General features: G+C 35.5%; 1 protein-coding gene across 2 annotated transcripts in view; it reads right to left on the minus strand.

Annotated features, from left to right (window-relative positions):
- Nucleotides 1-19,211, minus strand: part of LOC136850791 (proteasome activator complex subunit 4-like) — a 50,539-nt gene that overhangs the window by 16,208 nt on the left and 15,120 nt on the right. Inside the window, exons 4-15 of one of the 2 annotated variants that reach the window (XM_067124789.1) lie at nucleotides 17,427-17,477; nucleotides 5,730-5,947; nucleotides 5,218-5,351; nucleotides 4,222-4,326; nucleotides 3,920-4,068; nucleotides 3,461-3,667; nucleotides 2,927-3,113; nucleotides 2,481-2,570; nucleotides 1,868-2,185; nucleotides 1,604-1,741; nucleotides 1,121-1,333; nucleotides 721-878 (exon numbers count right to left, since the gene is read on the minus strand). In XM_067124789.1, coding sequence (XP_066980890.1) covers nucleotides 721-878; nucleotides 1,121-1,333; nucleotides 1,604-1,741; nucleotides 1,868-2,185; nucleotides 2,481-2,570; nucleotides 2,927-3,113; nucleotides 3,461-3,667; nucleotides 3,920-4,068; nucleotides 4,222-4,326; nucleotides 5,218-5,351; nucleotides 5,730-5,947; nucleotides 17,427-17,477 — 1,968 coding nt within the window. The remainder of the gene's footprint in view (nucleotides 1-720; nucleotides 879-1,120; nucleotides 1,334-1,603; nucleotides 1,742-1,867; nucleotides 2,186-2,480; nucleotides 2,571-2,926; nucleotides 3,114-3,460; nucleotides 3,668-3,919; nucleotides 4,069-4,221; nucleotides 4,327-5,217; nucleotides 5,352-5,729; nucleotides 5,948-17,426; nucleotides 17,478-19,211) is intronic. The other variant, XM_067124790.1, reaches the window with a different exon arrangement.

Genomic DNA, 19,211 nt, shown 5'->3' on the forward strand with positions numbered 1-19,211 from the left:
TTCCCCTGTATTTTTTTATTATCAAAGTCACTGGCTGTTTACAAAGACATAGAATACCAAGATCATTAGTGATACTTCAGGTGGAGTGTTAGATATAAAGTCAAATGTAATAAACATCAGTGTTCTAAGTACTGAGGTTATTTAACGAAGTCGTCATATCGAAAAGCAGCTTCGTATTTAAGTAATATTGTAGCAGTAGTCATCCACCAAAAATTACTTTTCATGCTCCTCTAACTATTCTGCCAACTCAAGTTAGAGTGGATGATGTGCTGGATTCTACACTGATCAATATATCCAATAACAATGGACACGTCCAATTTATGTAAAAGAAAAAATAATCACTATTCTGTATTTATGATACTTTATTTTGACTATAACTCTCATTCTTGTAAAGATGCTGGTGGCCATAAACTTTCCAGCTGGTTTAAACAATCAAGTGTTGTCTGTGACCTTGCATGGTGCATTAGTTATCATTCAATACCAATGTGTGTGACCAATGTAGCCTATTACAACAAGATATATAAATGTGGCTTCTTTTTGGAATGAACATCACAATCCTACAACTGATTTAATCTACTGTAATTTATTGTCAGATTCATTATCCCAAAACGAAGAACTATGTACGTCACTTTAACAAAACGTGATTTTCCTATTCAAGCTTTTGTCGGTAATTACCTCAAAATTCAAATTTCACGCAATTCAAAAGAATAATGAACAAACCTGGACACTTCCTTTTCCCCAAGGGCAACTTCCTTCAACAGCTTCAGCTCAGGGGTTAAGAAAGTACGGACGAGATCTGACATAGCTTCCTCCTCAGCTTTGCCTGGCTCCACCCACTTAATACCAAGGTTGTGAATATGACCGGCTTCTCCCCAGTGCTAAAATAAAAAGTTTAAACAATCATATCTTGTCTGTGATCTTGTATGATACTACATTATTTTGTTATACTGAAGAGTAATCAAGGCTGAAATGATGTTATCTATACTGTAAGATGATAATTGGTTTTGTTTGTAGACAACTTTTAAGTCAATTTTACAAATACACAAAAAAATTCCATTTTTAAACCAATAAAGTAAAGAATACAATCCCTACTGTCTCTCAAATGGCACAGCTAACTTACCCTTATGGGCAAATACTCTGTCAGGGGTGTATCCCAGTCATATGATAAAGATCGATATTCAGACGGGAAGCTAACACCTAAATATTTAAGGAGGAATCTCAACACCGACCCTGCTAAGTGATACCCTTCTCGGCACTTTAGATGCAGCGTCTGCCGTAGAACCTGCATTATCTGAGGCACGTATTCCACAAGATGGCCCCCACATCTCACCAACTGAAAAATATTTTTTTTTAGTACTCCTCAATCATTTACCAAAGCCATTTACATCATCATAGATTCAGCAGAAGAAACATTATTTGCTAGCACAAAGAATGTTAATCACCAAAAATTCATTAATTAAAAATATTTCTGTAATAAATATAACCCATATAAACCAAATCATTTAATAGAAGAGTTTATGTAATGAAAATATTTCCACAGCTCAAATACAAATGAAATGAAATACTGTAAGTTATACTGTAAGTTTAAACCTTTATCAATTACCTCAGAAAGAAGGAGAAGATTAAACAATATCTCGTCATCTAAGTTTTCTTCATTCTTGACCTCTTCATTGTCAGTTAGGGCTAACAAGAGACGGCAAACTCCAGGGACAAATACCTTGAGTGCTTCCTTAGGGTTAACCTGAAATTAAATTAGCGAAATATAATCATCTTAATACACAGTATTTTAAATAGCAACACAAACAACAGAAGCATCTAACCTTTAGTTTTGCATATATTACAATTCTTTCCCACATGACATTCTTACTTTGACAGCTGATCGACACATGTTAGCAGCAAACTTTCCAGCCACGTGGATTTCAATCATCTTCCCACTTATAAAGGTCTGAAGCCGCTGAAGTGCTGCCTTGTATATCTTTGGATGACTTTGCGTCAATATGGCAGAAAATGTTGAGGAGAGACCCATTTCGAGCATGTTCTCTTCTCTGTTCATCTTCTCTGTCTCCCTGTCCAACTGGGTGATTTGTTCCAAAGTTGAATTCTCTATCAGAGCAAAGCATCTATCCATAAACTGCAATACAAAATCCTCAAAGCTTGCTGTTTGAAGACAAACTTGTTGCTCCACCTGCAGTAAAGATCAAATTTATTAAGTGCTCCAAAAATCATATTTGATCTTAAAAATCAGAGAGCAATATTTTTGGATTTAAAATACAACCAAGTTTACATGCATGGAATCTTCCAGATGGAAAACTGTAAGGCACAGGGAGCATTCCAATCAGTTTCTGTTCTTGGAATGGATGGCTAACGAGTCCCCTAACAGATATTTTACCCAAACTATTATGGAAACACAAAAGATAAGGCTGTTACAACAGTACTGATTTATTAATAATGACTATGCTATTGTATACTTCACTACTCACCTCTGTTAAGTCTGATACTTGATCCAATGCACTTGAACAATCGACAAATGGCACCAGCGTTACTAAGGTGTAAATAAACTGGAATGTCACCTGTCAAAAAAAAAAAGGACTAAGTCTAAAATTCTAAATTCTGGTTTTTCTTAGATACAAAATCTATTTTAAAAGATTATACTCGTTTGGAGACATTTTACTTATGCCTGCATATATCTTTAAAATAGAAAAATAGGGGAAACTTTGAAAAATTGACCAAGTGAACAGCAAATTATAAAACACTAAAACACTACATGTTTATAAATCACTACATGTTTTTAAAACACTACATGTTTATAAAACACTAAATGATAAACATGTAAATAAACTAAAAATAAAGGTTATCCTCCAATAACAAATAAATATTACCTAAAAAATTACAACACCCTTGGCAACAAATGGAAAAATGATCTTACCATGCATTTCCTAATATCATTTGGATCAATGCCTGGTAAAGTCTGAAGCAGAAGAGGAATGACATGCGTCTGTCCTTCAGGATAGTACTTCACTCCCTGAACCATTGTCCTTGCAACACAGACAACACACTCGAGTGATGCAGTTAACCGGTGGGGCTCCGTAGTGGTTTCCAGAGAGGAATATAACCTACAGGTAGAATGAAACTTATTACTGTGCATAAACAAATTTGTTTATAAAAAAAACTGCTTGACAAGTTAATGAGGCAATCATTACTAGATAGTTGTGCATGGGTTACACATATTTCCCCATGTACCATCCTTATCACATTATCAAAATTATCAATATAAAGTATAACCAAACTATGGCAACAGGTAGATCAAGTAAAAAACCAATTGGTTGGGTCAAGTTTATAAGAAAAAAGAGGACCTTTTCAATATGGCACACCTAAATGGACCTATTATAGGTTATAAGTGAAAAGAAAAAATCTATCTGTGAATTTGTTAACGAAAAACAAACAATGACAAAATACATACTGTTCTAAAAGTGGTGGAGTAACAATTTCTGGACGAAGAAGTGAAAGACGATGGAAGACAACACCTGCATCATGGGTGCCAGCATGTGAGAACATAGCAAGCATGGCTGGGGTCTGCACACACCGCACAAATGCAGTGATCTCATCTTCAGTTAGCTTCTTGTGAGGTGCAACCTCTGTTTCCCATGATGGTTTTTTATGCCTCTCCCTGTTGTAAGAAATTCAGTTGATGGTACAGACAGAAATATACAAAACATGACTTCATTCCTTCCCATCCCTTCTCCACAATATAACACTATTTGTAATGGAAACATTACAATTTTAATTAAAAAGCATAAAGAATTCAACCTTTTAAGACTAAGAATGGACTGCAGTTTACGACGACCCACTTGACTAAAAACCTTAAGAAAACTGATGCAGTTGTTCAGTTCCAAAGGAGAATAATGATAATAAAGATCACCTGTGCAGTCTCCTAATGAAGAGTAAAGTAAGCTTATTCAGGAACTCGTGTAAGAGACGACTCCAGTGGCCTGAATTGGAGGGATGATAATATGATTCTAGTGACTTGAATAATCGCTCCAGATGCTGCTGTGTCTTACTGCCTCCACCCTACAAAGAATGTTCTATTAAGTTTCAAAATACAATGATGGAATCCCAGAGAATAAAACGACACAGCTTGAGGTATTCTTGCAATATTTTTCTATTACTGTATTTCCATCCAACAAATTTCAATTTCAAAGTGACAAAATCAACCATACTCACCAAGTTTGCAACAATAAACATGGATGACGAAAACTGTGAAAGTCCATCACCTTTTGTAACTTGTGCTTTCTTGTATGATACAGGTAAGCGGAAGGATCGTAGCACCTGTAATGCCATATAAAATGTGGGCTTCGTAAGAACTTATGCATCGCCGAAGTTATTGGTCACACAACTATAGTGAAAAATAAAAGATGAAATCATACCCAATTTCAAACCATACTGCAAAAGCAATAATGTTGTTCATTACAACCTCAATTTATGATCATATATATTGCCCTTCCTTCTTGCAACACAGTGAGCTGCAGCAACTCATACCAATTAAGGTCTAAATACCCAATCGTCCTATGTTGCCTCAGGCTCCCACCTATTCTTTGGTGCAACTCCATGTAATGAAAACAACATTGTCCTTCTCCCTTGATTTTGTATCAGTTATGCTTTATTTTTCATCATTTACTACATGTTTCTCATCCTTTTGGTGTCATTTTATTGATTCATTAATTCTGTAGTGCTTTGTGATGTGGGGGGGGGCTGCTTTTTATTGACACATAATCTCAGGAGTGGAAATTACTAGCACTGGAGGAAACACACTGTTATGCTTTCATACACTGACTAAAAACTACTGTCAGCAGATTTAATGATTGTTTACAAACACTGATTGAAAATCTTTTTTAGCTGCAAGTTAATTTCCTAATTCTTTATCACACTTCATCTTGTATAAAAGGATTACAAAATATACAAAATGTAAAAGATCTTCTTCTCCCAATATCATCACAAGAGGATATGGGGAAGAAAGGGGAATAGTGATAGATGGGCAGGTCTTAGAAGAAGCAGAGCTTTCACATCATGCTGGGGAGCACACACGGAACCTTGAGACACGAGTTTTTGGGTAGTAAGAATGAAAGTAGCTGCAGCATGGATAAAATATAGACAGCTACAGAAGTTTGTATTTGTGTTAAGAGTTTTATCATTCTTTTAGAAAATATCTAGGTACAATACCTTAGTGAACACCATTGGTAAATGTTCTTCCCAATCCACATAACCAATGTTATGCCAAGCTAGTCTTGAAAACAGCCAAAATACATTGTTTTCCCAAAACCAAAGGTGACTGTTGTGGCAAGCAATCCAGATACCTGAATAAAGAATAAAAGAAATTCTGTAATCTTATGCAGTCAAAATAAAAATGAGAAGTTTGATCAGTAAAGCCCTCTAGCACTGAGATGCGATTAACAAATTTTAAATCATGAAGCAGGCAACAGAGAAAAGTACTAGGATCCCAAAGGATGAACCTCAAAAACTGTACAAGGAAGCATTTTGCAGGACTAAAGCAAAGCCTGTTAAACATAGTTTTCCATAGAATCATAAGAGTGCTGAAAAAATTGAAGGCTGTCCAAAAGGTGAATAATTCCTCAAAAACAATTATCAATATACATAGACAGAACTAACTGTGGCTTTCATATTACACTACTGTAATCACAACAAATGCCCAGACATTAAAACTGACAACTTACTTAGTAACTCATCCTTCCACAACCCCCAGCTCAAATGGGCGAGTTCTGGACTCACGGAAGTTGGGAGAAAAAGTTCAAAATATACCATTGCCCTCTGCATGGACATGTCAAAGGGACACATCAGAGGGCGAACTTTCTCCAAGATCTCTGCTGTTGATTCAATGGGGAAATACGATCGGCAGGCACGTATCATGCTCTCAATCACTCCCTCGGCATTCCTGAAAAATTGGGAAAGTATCCTTGTAATGCAGTAGTGTCTGTCAGCTCAACGTGAGACACAATACTTAGGAGCATACCTACATTATAAAATCCAAGAATAAAGCCTATCATCACGGCAAAAGATCAGGGGCACTATTTTATCATTTTGATCTGTTTGTTGGATTATAAACTATAAAAAGCTACTTATAACATCTGATCACCAGTGAAATATCAGTATATAATAGACTGCCTATGTTTAACACAAACTTCCCACCTCTGGAAAAAAGTAGAAAAGAGGAAATAACATTGTAGTTGCTGCCTATTTAGTTTACTGGAACTTTGATCTTTATTCTTTCTAAATATTGTAATAACATACTTCAAAGTATTTAAGCACCACCACAGGAATTAAAGCTTTCAAGTTTAAGATAACCCTTCAAACTCTGGAAAACTAAAATTCATCTCTACATACCCCCAACAATCTCATTCCACTATTATTTATACTACTCAACATAAAGCCATCTGATTATGTACTGATTAGTAACTAAATGGCACTCATTCTCATTTTTTTACTACCAAAAATTTATAGAGATGTGTGAAGTGTGAAGGTAAATCCATATCCAACATGTATCCAACAGAAAAAATAAAGTGGGCCCATATATATTAAACTGCAATAAACAGTGATCTATTACTGATAGCTCTTTAACTACTAATGGCAAACGTTGACACTTACAGCTGCAATTATGCTTGATCTACAACTTTTGAGGGTTCTCACAAATTCCAAAATGGTGATGTACCCATCAATGTCCCAAAGTTAGGACAGGACTACAAAATACTACAATTAACTAAGTATTTATTTCAGGAATAGTTACTGCATAGTGCAGTATTTTTAATCTGTAAATGACTGAAGTAAAGCAATACTCGTTCTTAAAAGCAGTGGGTATAACATCCCACAAATGACTGAAGCCTAATTTTGTGCTAGCTGAACACAGTCAAGTTAAGGTCTAACTTCAGGAAACATGTTTCATTGTTCAGTACAGTTGCAGCTTAGCTTAGGTGGAGCAGAATAGTGCCTGTATCCTGGTCTAATGGGTGAGCAAAAATGATTTACAGTAGTAGACGTAAGAGTGGATGCAGATTCACTGGCTAATTCTGTTGCACCTACCTGGTGTCATGGAAAATGCAACTACCCAACAGAAGCACTCTACAGTGTACCTTTTAAATTAATAAGCAATTCCTCATCACAATTATATGGTAGTAAATATCAGATATCAGGTAAAAGAATCACCTTTTTAAATTTCCATGTTTCCTATGATAAATTTTTATGCAATGTAGCAAATCCACACAAAATCAAACAAAAGAACAACAAACACTGAAGTGCAGGCTTAGGTGCAATTAATTGTAATAACAAATGTAAGATATTCAAACAAATTTTGACCACTTGCCTCTCTCATTATACCTACAACCACGTGAGCAACCTATAACACCAAGACATAGCATTTGCATATACAGCTGACTGCATTAATTCACACAGAAATAAGAAAAAATACATTTAATACTGTACATAAGAAATTAAAACATGTAAGTTTTATGACTGCTGAAAAGACCCTGAAAGCTAAATCGCATCACTGATGCTAAGAAATTCTGAAAGCTAAACCACAGTATTTATGCTGACAAATGAAAGGGCACTTCTGCATTTTTCTTTTTCCCATCAATAGAAAAAAAAGGAAAAATCTTCAAGATATATCATAAACCTTATTATATATATATATCATTGTACGATGAAAATGAAGCAAGTGTTCACAGACATTGTTACAATACAGTATGCGCGAATCGCAATACATAAGGTTGTGTACCATTCTCTACAGAGCCCCAAGCAAAAACCTACTGCTGTTCTTTGTGCAAACACACAAAAAAAAGTCTAAATGTATAACTCCCTCCCAAAACACAGTTCAACTACTCGTCTTAAGAAAATTGGATACCATTTACATAATCCCTAACCAAACACATTTATAATAAGGCTATGAGAGTTTTCAACTCTACAAGGTTATTCTTCATGATGGAAAACATCCCTAATGATTAGTCAGTCAAACAACAAGCTATCATATGATTTGCCCACAAATGAATTATGCATGTCATCAAACACACTCATTATAAAACAGTCTACCAGCAACTATGATAGGAAAGATGTTTTCCTATCACAGTTGTCCTACAGATGCATCATCTCCCACTACATATTCCTCAGGGGCGTGACCAAGGAGTTATTGCAGAGAATAAAATGATCTTTAAAGGTTTCAGGACATTGGTACAACTAGTTCTCTCACTGCTACCTCTATCACCACAACTAAATATCTAAAATTTTTCCATACTTTCATTCTTTGTACACTGCTCATTCTCAATAGACTGGAGAAAGAAACTGACAAACTGTTTCAAAGATGAACATTCTTATATTAGAAAAAGCAGGAGTTGCACAGACCATATGTTTGTGTTAAGACAATGTGCAGCAGTGTACGGAATCTAAAAACTGCCTTCTGATAGCTTTGATGATTACAAAAAAGCATTTGACAGTATCCCCTGACCAATTTTAGGGCAAGGCTTCCACCACTATGTTATCATTAAATATGTAGAGCTAATTGAAAATACCCATGAACAACGTACTTGTAATATTAATGTTGATGGAGTCTCAAGTGAATTTGCAATAAACAGTGGGGTACTACAGGGGAAAGTTATGTTACCCTTGCCATTTGCCCTTCTCATGAGAATTATAATGAAAAATGGTTGGAGGCTGAAGAGAGGGCTTAGAGCAAAGTAATGATAACAATGTGACAGATTTACAATAAAGAGATGATGCTTAATCAGAAAGGGGATTTATTATTATTATTATTATTTTTTTTTTTTTTTGTGTCTATCTCAGTCATCCTATTCAACTGGGTGGTATTTATAGTGTGGAGTTCCGGGTTGCATCCTGCCTCCTTAGGAGTCCATCACTTTTCTCACCATGTACACTGTTTCTAATAACACAACCTTCTGCAAGAGTCCTGGAGCTACTTCTGCATCTAGTTTTTCTTGGTTCCTTTTCAGGGATCCTGAGATCGTGCCCAGTGTTCCTATGATTATGGGTACAATTTCCACTGGCATATCCCATATCCTCCTTATTTATATTTTCAGGTCTTGATACTTATCAATTTTTTCTCTTCTTTCCCATCTACTCGTGTCCCATGGTATTGCCACAACGAGTAATACTTTCTTCTTGATTTTGTCAATCAGCATCATGTCTGATCTATTGGCACGTATCACCCTACCTGTTCTGATACCATAGTCCCAGAGGATCTTTGCCTGATCGTTTTCTATCACTCCCTCAGGTTGGTGTTCGTACCACTTATTACTGCAAGCTAGCTGGTGTTCCTTGCACAGGCTCTAGAGGAGGGCTTTTGTTACTGAATCATGCCTCTTTTCATAGTGGTTCTGTGCAAGCACTGGACATTTACTTACTATGCGGTTTATGGTCTCATCTTTCATATTGCACTTCCTGCATGTGGGTGAGATGTTATTTCCATCTATTGTTCTTTGGACATAACTGATTCTTAGGGCCTGATCTTGTGCCGCTATTAGCATTCCCTATGTTTCCTTCTTGAGTTCTCCTTTCTGTAGCCATTGCAATGTTTCACTGCTGGCCAGTTCTTTAGTCTGTCTCATGTACTGTTCACGCATTGGTTTGCTGTGCCATTCTTCTGTTCTGTTTTTCATTTTCCTGTTTCTGTATATTTCTAGGTCTTCGTCCACTTTTATCAATCTTTTTTCCCATGCACTCCTTAGCCACTCATCTTCACTGGTTTTCAGATATTGACCCAGTGCTCCGCTCTCAATGTTGGCGCAGCCCTCTACGCTTAGTAGACCTCTCCCTTCTTCCGTTCGCATTATGTAGTCTATCTGTATTTGCTCTTGGGTGTAGTGCTTTGTGTACTGCTATGTGTTTTCTAGCTTTCTGGTCCATGCTGAGGAGTTCAGCCTTCATCCACTCTACTACTCCCGCACTGTATCTGATCACTGGTACTGCCCATGTGTTTATGGCTTGAGTCATGTTTCCGGCGTTGAATTTTGATTTGCGTATCGCCTTAAGTCTCTATATATATTCTTTCCTGATCGTACCCTTCATCTCTTGGTGTCTTATATCCTCTCCTTCTATTATTCCCAGGTATTTATATCCTGTCTCATCTATATGTTTGATGCTATTCCCATCTGGTAGCTTTATCCCTTCAGTCCTTTTCACTTTGCCTTTTTGTATGGTGACCAAGGCATATTTTTCTATTCCAAACTCCATCCTCATGGCCCTAGATACAACCCTTATAGTCTGGATTAGGGTATCTATTTCCTTGATGCTCTTATCATACAGCTTGATGTCATGCATGAACATCAGACGTAGTGTAGTGGGGACAGTGAGTTGCCTTGAAAGATCACTCTCCTAATTTAACTTCTGCTAGTCTTATCCCAGAACTTGTAAGTACAGTACTGTATTCCAGTTGCGCAATGTATTTCTTAGGAAGCTGATGGCATTTCCCTCTGCCCAATATATTTTCAGGCATTCTATTAGCCACGTTTGTGGTATAATGTTGAAGGCTTTCTTGTTGTCAATCCATGCCATTCTTAGGTTGGGTCTCCTCTTAATGTTCTTCTTTACCATTTTGTTTATCAGGAGCTGGTCTTTTGTGACCCTACACTTCCTTCTGCAGCCTTTCCGTTGGTGTGGATGGTGTTTTTATCCTCTAGGTAGTTGTATAGCCTTTCACCAATGACACATGTTAGTAACTTCTACATTATTGGTAGGCAGGTGATAGGCCTGTAGATACTTACTAAACATCCATTGTTCTTGTCTTTCTGTACTAAGGATGTTCTCCCTGTGGTCATCCATTTGGGAGCATGGTGGTTTGCGATACAATGATGGAGTTGTTCTGCTATAATAATTATTATAATTTTTATAATTATTATTATTATTATTATTACCATCCAATATTTTAACCAGACCAGAGCTAATTTATTTAGTTCTCACATGCCTGGCCCAAAGCATTTGCCTGTATTAATTTTAAAGTTTAGATTTTATATGTTCAACCTCAGCTTTTGGAAAATTTTGTAACTAGATCAACTGGAAATATATCTAGTACTGGGACTACAAGATAAATACAATCAAAGAAAAACAAAAATAATGAAAGAGACACTAAAAGGGATGAAATGCAGAAGACTGATAAAGGATTAAGGAGGTTTGCGTCTTTAAACATTTAAAAACGACGACATCCACAACATTCTCTCGAGTTGGAACGATTAAAAAAGTAAAATCAACAATAGACAAGTTGAATAAAATCTGAAAATCAAATAGGAAAGTAATATTTTTTCTAATACAAAATATATGAAGACATAAATCCCATTATGACATGCTATACCTATGAGGTTTTTTCAAATTTTAGAATGCAGGATCTATACATTAACTACAATGCACTCAATACCCAGGGGAATTTCTACTTAAAAACAGAACACTTATCTCCAATTTAATTCATCTAAGTTCTACCACTAGAAAATAAGGGTTCTGACTAATGGATTATAAAGGATAATCTCATAAGGCCAACACAACTCTATACAAAATAAAAAACTTCTATATTTCTAGGAAGATCAGCTTCTTTAGAACATCAGACAGTGTACAATATTATTTTCCTAAATACTTCCTACTCCAATTCTTTTGTTGTCATTATATGAGCATTCTCCTATCTATATGACAACAGCATCCAACTACCACTTGACTTTCAAGAAGCAAGGTTTGAAGAAATGTTTTTTCCCCTTAAAATGTTTATTACAATTCATGCCACTACTAGACAGCTTTCTACTACGTTCGACAACTTTCACTCCAACTACTCCAGTTTTGGCAGCTTATTAGCATCTTAACAACCTCTAATGTCTATGCAACTATGCATTAAACTACCTCAACATTTGTCCCAGCCTTGCAAAGCTTACAGAATGAACCATCTGCTGTGAAGAGTGATTTTAGATGAAATTTCAAAAAGCCTGTATAATACTTCAACTAACTGGTAATCAAATATTTGCATGGCATCTTTTCAACTATCAAACAGCAGAAAGATCTGCTGCATAAACAAGCATTATCAGGGAAAGCCTGTCACACAACATAGCAGGATATCCTGCATCAGATAGAGACTTGCAGCTAACAGTATCAACAGCAGAGTGAACCATTGGATCTTGTATGCACAAGAACACATACAAGATATCTTTGCATACAATAGAGGGGTGCAAACTTAGTGTAAAGCAGAATTAATTATAGTGCTGGAGTTAATACAATAATTTTTCATTAAATACGGAAAAAGAATCTCCAAACAACATTTTAAAACAGCAATCCCACATGTGACGTGAAAATGCAGAAGTTTAATATGCAGTGGGTGACAGAGAAAATGAGGTCACTTGTTTTTTGTTCCAATTTTAGGCCAAGTTATTCACTCAACTATGTTTGAGTTAAGTATAACTGGATAGTAGAAAAAGCGTGCTTTATTGAGACATGCATAAATAATTGTGCAAGAAAATTTATTTACAAAATATGCACAATTATATGATTTACCTATGGCAGTCCCCGGTTACCGGCGGGGGTTCCGTTCTGACAGCGTGACGATAAGCGAAAATCGCCGGTAACTGAAAATCGCCAATTTTCGGTTATCAGCGCCTCTGTTAGGTCTGTATTGGCGCCAATACCCAATTATTGGCACCAATAAGCAGAAATTGGTGCATATCAGAGCCAAAACTCGCCGATTTTCGTTGTTAGACAAGCCCTGAAAAACCGGATCACCAATAACGGAACCCGCCAATATCCATGACTGCCTGTACCGTGAATCATATAATCATGTATAAAAGTGAAGTAGTAAACAGCCACTTTGAATGATTTTGGTATGTTCTCCAGCTTTAATTTTTTGGAACAGGAGTTTAAATTTCTTTTAATTTAATTTAGCAAATTTTCTACATACTATTACTAGACATCATGTGTATCATGAACAATACTGACAGGGAAAACTCTCAAAGGGTAGTCAACAAAGTATGTTTAAAAATCAAGCAAAGTTCAGCACCTTTACAACTTGACAGAATTCGATGTAATTCAAGTTGAAAACCAGTAGGGCCATTATTTTACTGTAAGCCTTTGACTCACAGATCAAGGTTGTACTCTGTATGATGAGTGGTTATTACCAATTCAATATGCAGCAACTGCAAAGGCAAAGAGGACCTACAGCCTCTAAAGACACCTTGGCTTCTAAGATGTAGCTTCATCCAGACCCTAACTGCAATCTTTCCACCCCTAACATTTACATTTAGAGTGTCAAATGCTGACAGATGAATAAGGACAAATTTCCAGATGTTCAGAAACTATTGGAAAGGTGAAAGAACCACTGCATTAAATAGGAAAGAACTTAGTCTTAAGAAACTTTTGGTTGTATTGACTGGGATTGGTTAGGAAGCCACAAGGAAACCAATCGTCATGTAAGAAAGATTAAAAATTTATGAAGAGCAGAATCTCATCCATATATAAATATGAAGGATTTGAGAGGATTTGAAAAGGATACCAATGGAATGAGCCAGAAGGGCAAGGATGCTTCCTGAAATCACAAAAGGGAGTCAATTTATCATAATCAGTTATGACAGAAACCGAGTTAGTTCAGACAAGTTAGAAATAACTTTAACAAGTAAAAAGTGCAGTTTTCTGTAGAGCGTATAATGGTGTATGAAACTTTCAACCATGGCCAATGAAATTCTGAGATGAGCTCATGAAACTCAGCCACGGTCACCTGGTGACCTGCATTGCTGGTACCTATAGAGGTGCCATAGGTACAATTATGGCTAACTTTAATCTTAAATAAAATAAAAACTACTGAGGTTAGAGGGCTACAATTTGGTATGTTTGGTGATTGGAGGGTGGCTGATCAACATACCAATTTGCAGCCCTCTAGCCTAAGTAGATTTTAAGACCTGAGGGCCGACAGAAAAAGTTCCATCTCAATAGTTTTCTTTTACAGAAAACTAAAAAGGAAAGAAGCCTTCAGAAAAGAGCTTAGACCAGACATCAAAGCACTGACTCCTGATAGTTCCCAAGATGATGTCCAGGTATGGGTGAGATAAGAAATCACAATTTAATAATGCTGATGTATGGCATGAGGTTTTTACATTTTTGGGTGAGATCTCCCAAGTAGCTAGTATATCTATTATAAAACCTTGTGTGCATGCTTCTCTACCAATTACAAATCCTACGCTGAATAATACTTCAAACAAAAGAATTTTTAGTTTCAAAATAACTGATGGAAACAGCAACCCTTGAAAAGAGTATGGACATTATTATTATTATTATTATTATTATTATTATTATTATTATTATTATTATTATTATTATTATTATTTACTTTATCAAGGACACAGTGTCAAAATTTCTTACTCATTGTACAGCTGGCCTAAGAGCTTTGGTCTTAAAAATAATTACTGTATACTCATCCCCAGAGTACTGCTAAACATCATTTTGTATATACTGTATTACTAAACAGGGAAAATTCCTTAGAGCACACAATACATCTGTAAATACGAGAGCCCAGTGCTTTTGTACCTGTGTGAATACTGTAAACAATATTACTAAAAAGCAATTTAAGTAAAATTTTTACATGTTACATGTAGTGCTAGCAAGGGCAAAAAGAGGAGACCATTTCAATTTCAATTTTACTGCAGGAAACTGAAAGCTATGCCTTCCATATTTACTGCAGGAAAATGTGAGCTATGCCTTTCATAAATCTAAAAGCATTTACGCTGTCCTTCTATATGCTATTCCTATTAACGATGTTTTTAAATACTTTTAAGATAATGTAACAACACCCCAAAGGCACTGAGGTTTGATTTCTACAAACATTGGAAAATCCAAAACTGCAAACCATAAAATAAGAATTACTCTGCTGTAACTTTCTCCAGTCAAAACTGTATACAAATCATGATTCTTTCTTCTTAAGCCCCATAAAGAACCAATACTGTATTTATACTCCCTATGACAGCTACATTGGAAAAAGTTCAAAAACAAAAACAGCATTTTGAAATCCCTTTTTGAAATTAAAGAACAAATACCCATAAATGAACTGAAGTTACAGAAAAAAGGCTGAACACCAAGAATGACAGAAAATAACTAATCATATAATTTAGATGACACATGATAATAATTCCTCCTCTTTTTCCCCAGTCTCCAGAACAGAGAGAGAGAAAGAGAGAGAGAGAGAGAGAGAGAGAGAGAGAGAGAGAGAGAGAGAGAGAGAGAGAGAGAGAGAGAGAGAGAGAGAGAGAGAGAGAGAGAGAGAGAGAGAGAGAGAGAGAGATTAATCCATAAACTTATAAACCAGCATGACTAAAAAAGCGACTACATGATTCTATTCCTCCATGTTTCCCTTAAATGTTGTGACCTACATACTACTGTGTTCTATAATGTAAAAACTTTTGAAGCAATACAGTGTAATCCCACAAGTGCCATGATTACCTGCTAACCAAGCAAACCAGTGAAAATAACTAGAAAAAAGCTCCTACATCATAATTGGTTAAGCCATACAATGTATAATATATGTTATAATAAATTTGTAATGAAAAAGAAAACTAACAAATTACAGCACAATTTGGTGGAAATGAAATGAAAAAGTTTTAGGCATAAAAAGTCAAAAATTATTTAACATTGTAGAACGCCTGTCTCTTCCATCACATCATTACTCAGCCTCCTCAAATTCTTCTTGTTTGTATCCCTATCTTTTTTAAATGACAATTTTCTACCAATCTCCACTTGTAGATTTTGTCAAAAAATCAATATTACTTATTCTCCGGCGGCAAAGGGACATTTCCTACATTACCCACCACTATAATTTTTCAAAAATTATGATTCAGAACACAAGTCCTGCTAAATTATATAGTTAAGGGATTTAACATTTCCTCTCCCTTTGCAGGGCATTTTAAATGGAGAATATTCTTTCATATTCACAATTTCAAGTTTTACAATTTGCTACAAATGTTTACGACACAGTGGTCTGGTTAAACAGTCCTGGCTTGGACTTACTACGAGTTACCGGGGCTTTCTCGTCCTCAAAGCTGCCACTTAAATTTTACATTCAAGCCTTTACATGTATAGAACATTTGAGAGATGGAATACAGACAACCACTTTCCTACAGTCACTTGAAGTGCAAAGCTGTGATTCATCACAAACATAAATGAAAATTTATGTTTTCTCGCCATAAACATTTCCTAGCATCAGATTATTATTATGATAAATTTAACAAGACCACTGAGTCACATTCCTAGGCTAAGAGGTGACTTGCTCCTTAATGAAAAGGTGACAACTGGAGCAGTGTTAAGCTACATATGCTGGGCTGGTAAGGGAGCAGACAGAATGTCAGTGACGGAGAGCAATGCAGCCAGGGATAAAGGACGTTGGACAGAATCTCCAGCATTGTCTGCAGGGGGCAGCACAAGGATTACTGAATGCAGTAACCTTCCACTTTAACTAAACCCCTTTTCCTTAACTCCTGGAAATCCTATTACTAAGCAGTGTTTCAGGAGGGCACTCAAATTTCAAGTGTACCAAATTCCACCTTTCCTCTGCAATCAAATGTACTGCAACTCCATATTTTATTTGTTCTTTCATAATTTTATGCTAACAAAATCCTTGTTTTTCTTACATTTTTGTTTTTCTTACATTCTATAATGTCACACTGTAAGGCTTACAGTGTACATCTTGTTCTATCCACTGGAAAAAATTTACACCTGTAAAATATTGTCACACATGGGAATTTCTCTACAATCTTCAGCATACTTTACTATTTTTTATATGACTACAATACACATAAAAGAATTAATCTAAATCTGCATTAGTAAGCTTAGAACATAAAACTAATTAATTTTACATAAATTTTCTGCTTGAACAGAAAGATTAAAATAAAAGTTTTAAAAATTTTGGCATCATAAAAATCAATCAACGAACTGTACAAATACCATTAAATACAGAAATTATTTTCCCCAAAAATGAAATTTTAACAAAATATGAAATCTTTATATAAACAGATGCAGAACAAAGTGTTAAGTCATTAAACTGTTATGGAAACCACGAAACCGAGCATTCACTGGTTACATAAAAACAAAACCCATACAACTAACTAAGACAGAATGCAGTAGCACACTTTTTTTATTTAAAGTTTCATAAAACTGTTGTTGTTGTTGTTCATGGTTGCTCAAGTGGCTTCAGAACAAGAAAAAGTCATTTTGGTCACACAAGTATTACCCCACATTCACCAACACATCTGTCAAATGTTTAGTACCTCTCTTTATGTGAAAAATAAAAAAAGTAACAAAGCACATCAAAATAGTACCCACTGATTACATGACTAAAAACAAAAAACACATTAAAAAGTGAATAGTCTAAAAGATCAGGAAGAATGAGATGGCTTCAGATAACTTACGATATATCCTTTTTACGGCTAATCAAACGACTGGCAGTCCCCCTGGTCCGCCTGAAAGGAGTCATGATGTTGGGATGGTAAAAACAGGGACTGACTCACAGTCAAAAATGTGAACTTGGTTAGGCAGGTAATTATGAGACTATCACAGATTAAACTAGAATTGGCAACTCAATGAAACAATGTGACTATGCATAACCAGCAATATTTAAACTTCACTGGTTTTCACTATCATCTATCAAGCTAACTACTGCTTCAGCCATAGCTATTCAAATCTGCAATGACCCCCACTGAAAGGCACACCATTCACCTGAATGTCTAGGCTTAGTTCTGTTATCCTGTAATACCAGAGACTGGAGAATAACACTCCTAAATCTATGCCTTACTACAAAGGTTCTTTGTACATTCATAATGATCTTAGGATGCATAAAAAGAGACAATTAGGTTGACATATCTGAGTGTCAATACAGTTCACTATATCAATATAAATTTCAGTAACGAGTACATATGGTATTGTTAAGTAATGCAATGTCGAAGGTATGCCCTGTAATCAATTCAAACACTGACTGTAAAAGGATAAATAAACAAGAGCTATGCCTTAATGCTTAATCTTCAAAGTTAGTGATCTTATTCCAATATTTCACAAAGTAGTAAATTGCCAACAAGACACTTGAAAACATTTGCTTTCTAATTCACAATCAAACTATATTACCCACAAGAAAACCATTACAAAAATTACTTCTTTACCAATTTAGGCTTTGCCCAGGGCCTCAACAAGTCTATATCCTCAATCCATGAATAACCTTTCAGAAAATTTGTAACTAGGATTAAGGAAAATAGATGAAAATCTGACAAAAGACCTATCCACAAAAACCTGCTGGACAAGCCTAGTTTTCACAAATAATAAGATAATGCTGACGATATCACACTACTAAATGGCTACTTTCAACAACTCTGGGTGCTTTTAAAAGAATTTAAGCTTAATCCATTTGAAATTTTTAGAACACCATCCTAAATAGGAGTAACGATGACTTTACGATAAAAAAAAATGGGTAGTTATTCGAAACCTCTGAAAATCACACCAAGTTCATAAAACTAAGTAGAAACCGTTATATACAGAGCCCTCCTTTCTTCAGCAACCTAACATGTAAAGAACACTTAGATATCTCACTTGAAGAGGGCCTTAAAGTATTATATTGGTGTTCCTCAAACTAATTCAGTCCAAATCATACCTTCAATCTCTTCTCTCATCTATGGAATCACAGCTCTGTTTCTTCTCTCATCCTTGGAATTACAGCTCTGTACAACTTGAACTGGGCACATAATTGACAAATTATATTATTAAACTGCAAAACATATTCATCACAGATATCCACAGAAGATAGTTAAGAATTAAATAGTAAAAAAATAAGGGTATATATAAAAAAGAGAACTTATCTCTCCATAACAGTGAATGTTTCTGCCCTCAAAATAAAATAACCTTTGAAAATTAACTACCAGATAAATCAGTTAATAATGTTTCCATCAGAATAAAAAAGCTGAAAATTGAAAATCTAACTTCTTGATAAACTACTCAAAGTTGCTAATGATGCATCAGTGCCAGACACACAAATACAATCGCTAGGCAAGTGCCTTTCGTACAGTACCACTATTGACGACACAATCTACCTTATATATTTCCCATTACAAACACTGAATACTGATGTGCAGTACAGTGATAAAAACTACTTCCTGAAAACGATCAAAGCCTTTGGAAAATCAAACATTTTTAAAGCTAATCTTATTTTT

This window comes from Macrobrachium rosenbergii, chromosome 22 (genome assembly GCF_040412425.1).
Source record: "Macrobrachium rosenbergii isolate ZJJX-2024 chromosome 22, ASM4041242v1, whole genome shotgun sequence".
NCBI lineage: Eukaryota > Metazoa > Arthropoda > Malacostraca > Decapoda > Palaemonidae > Macrobrachium > Macrobrachium rosenbergii.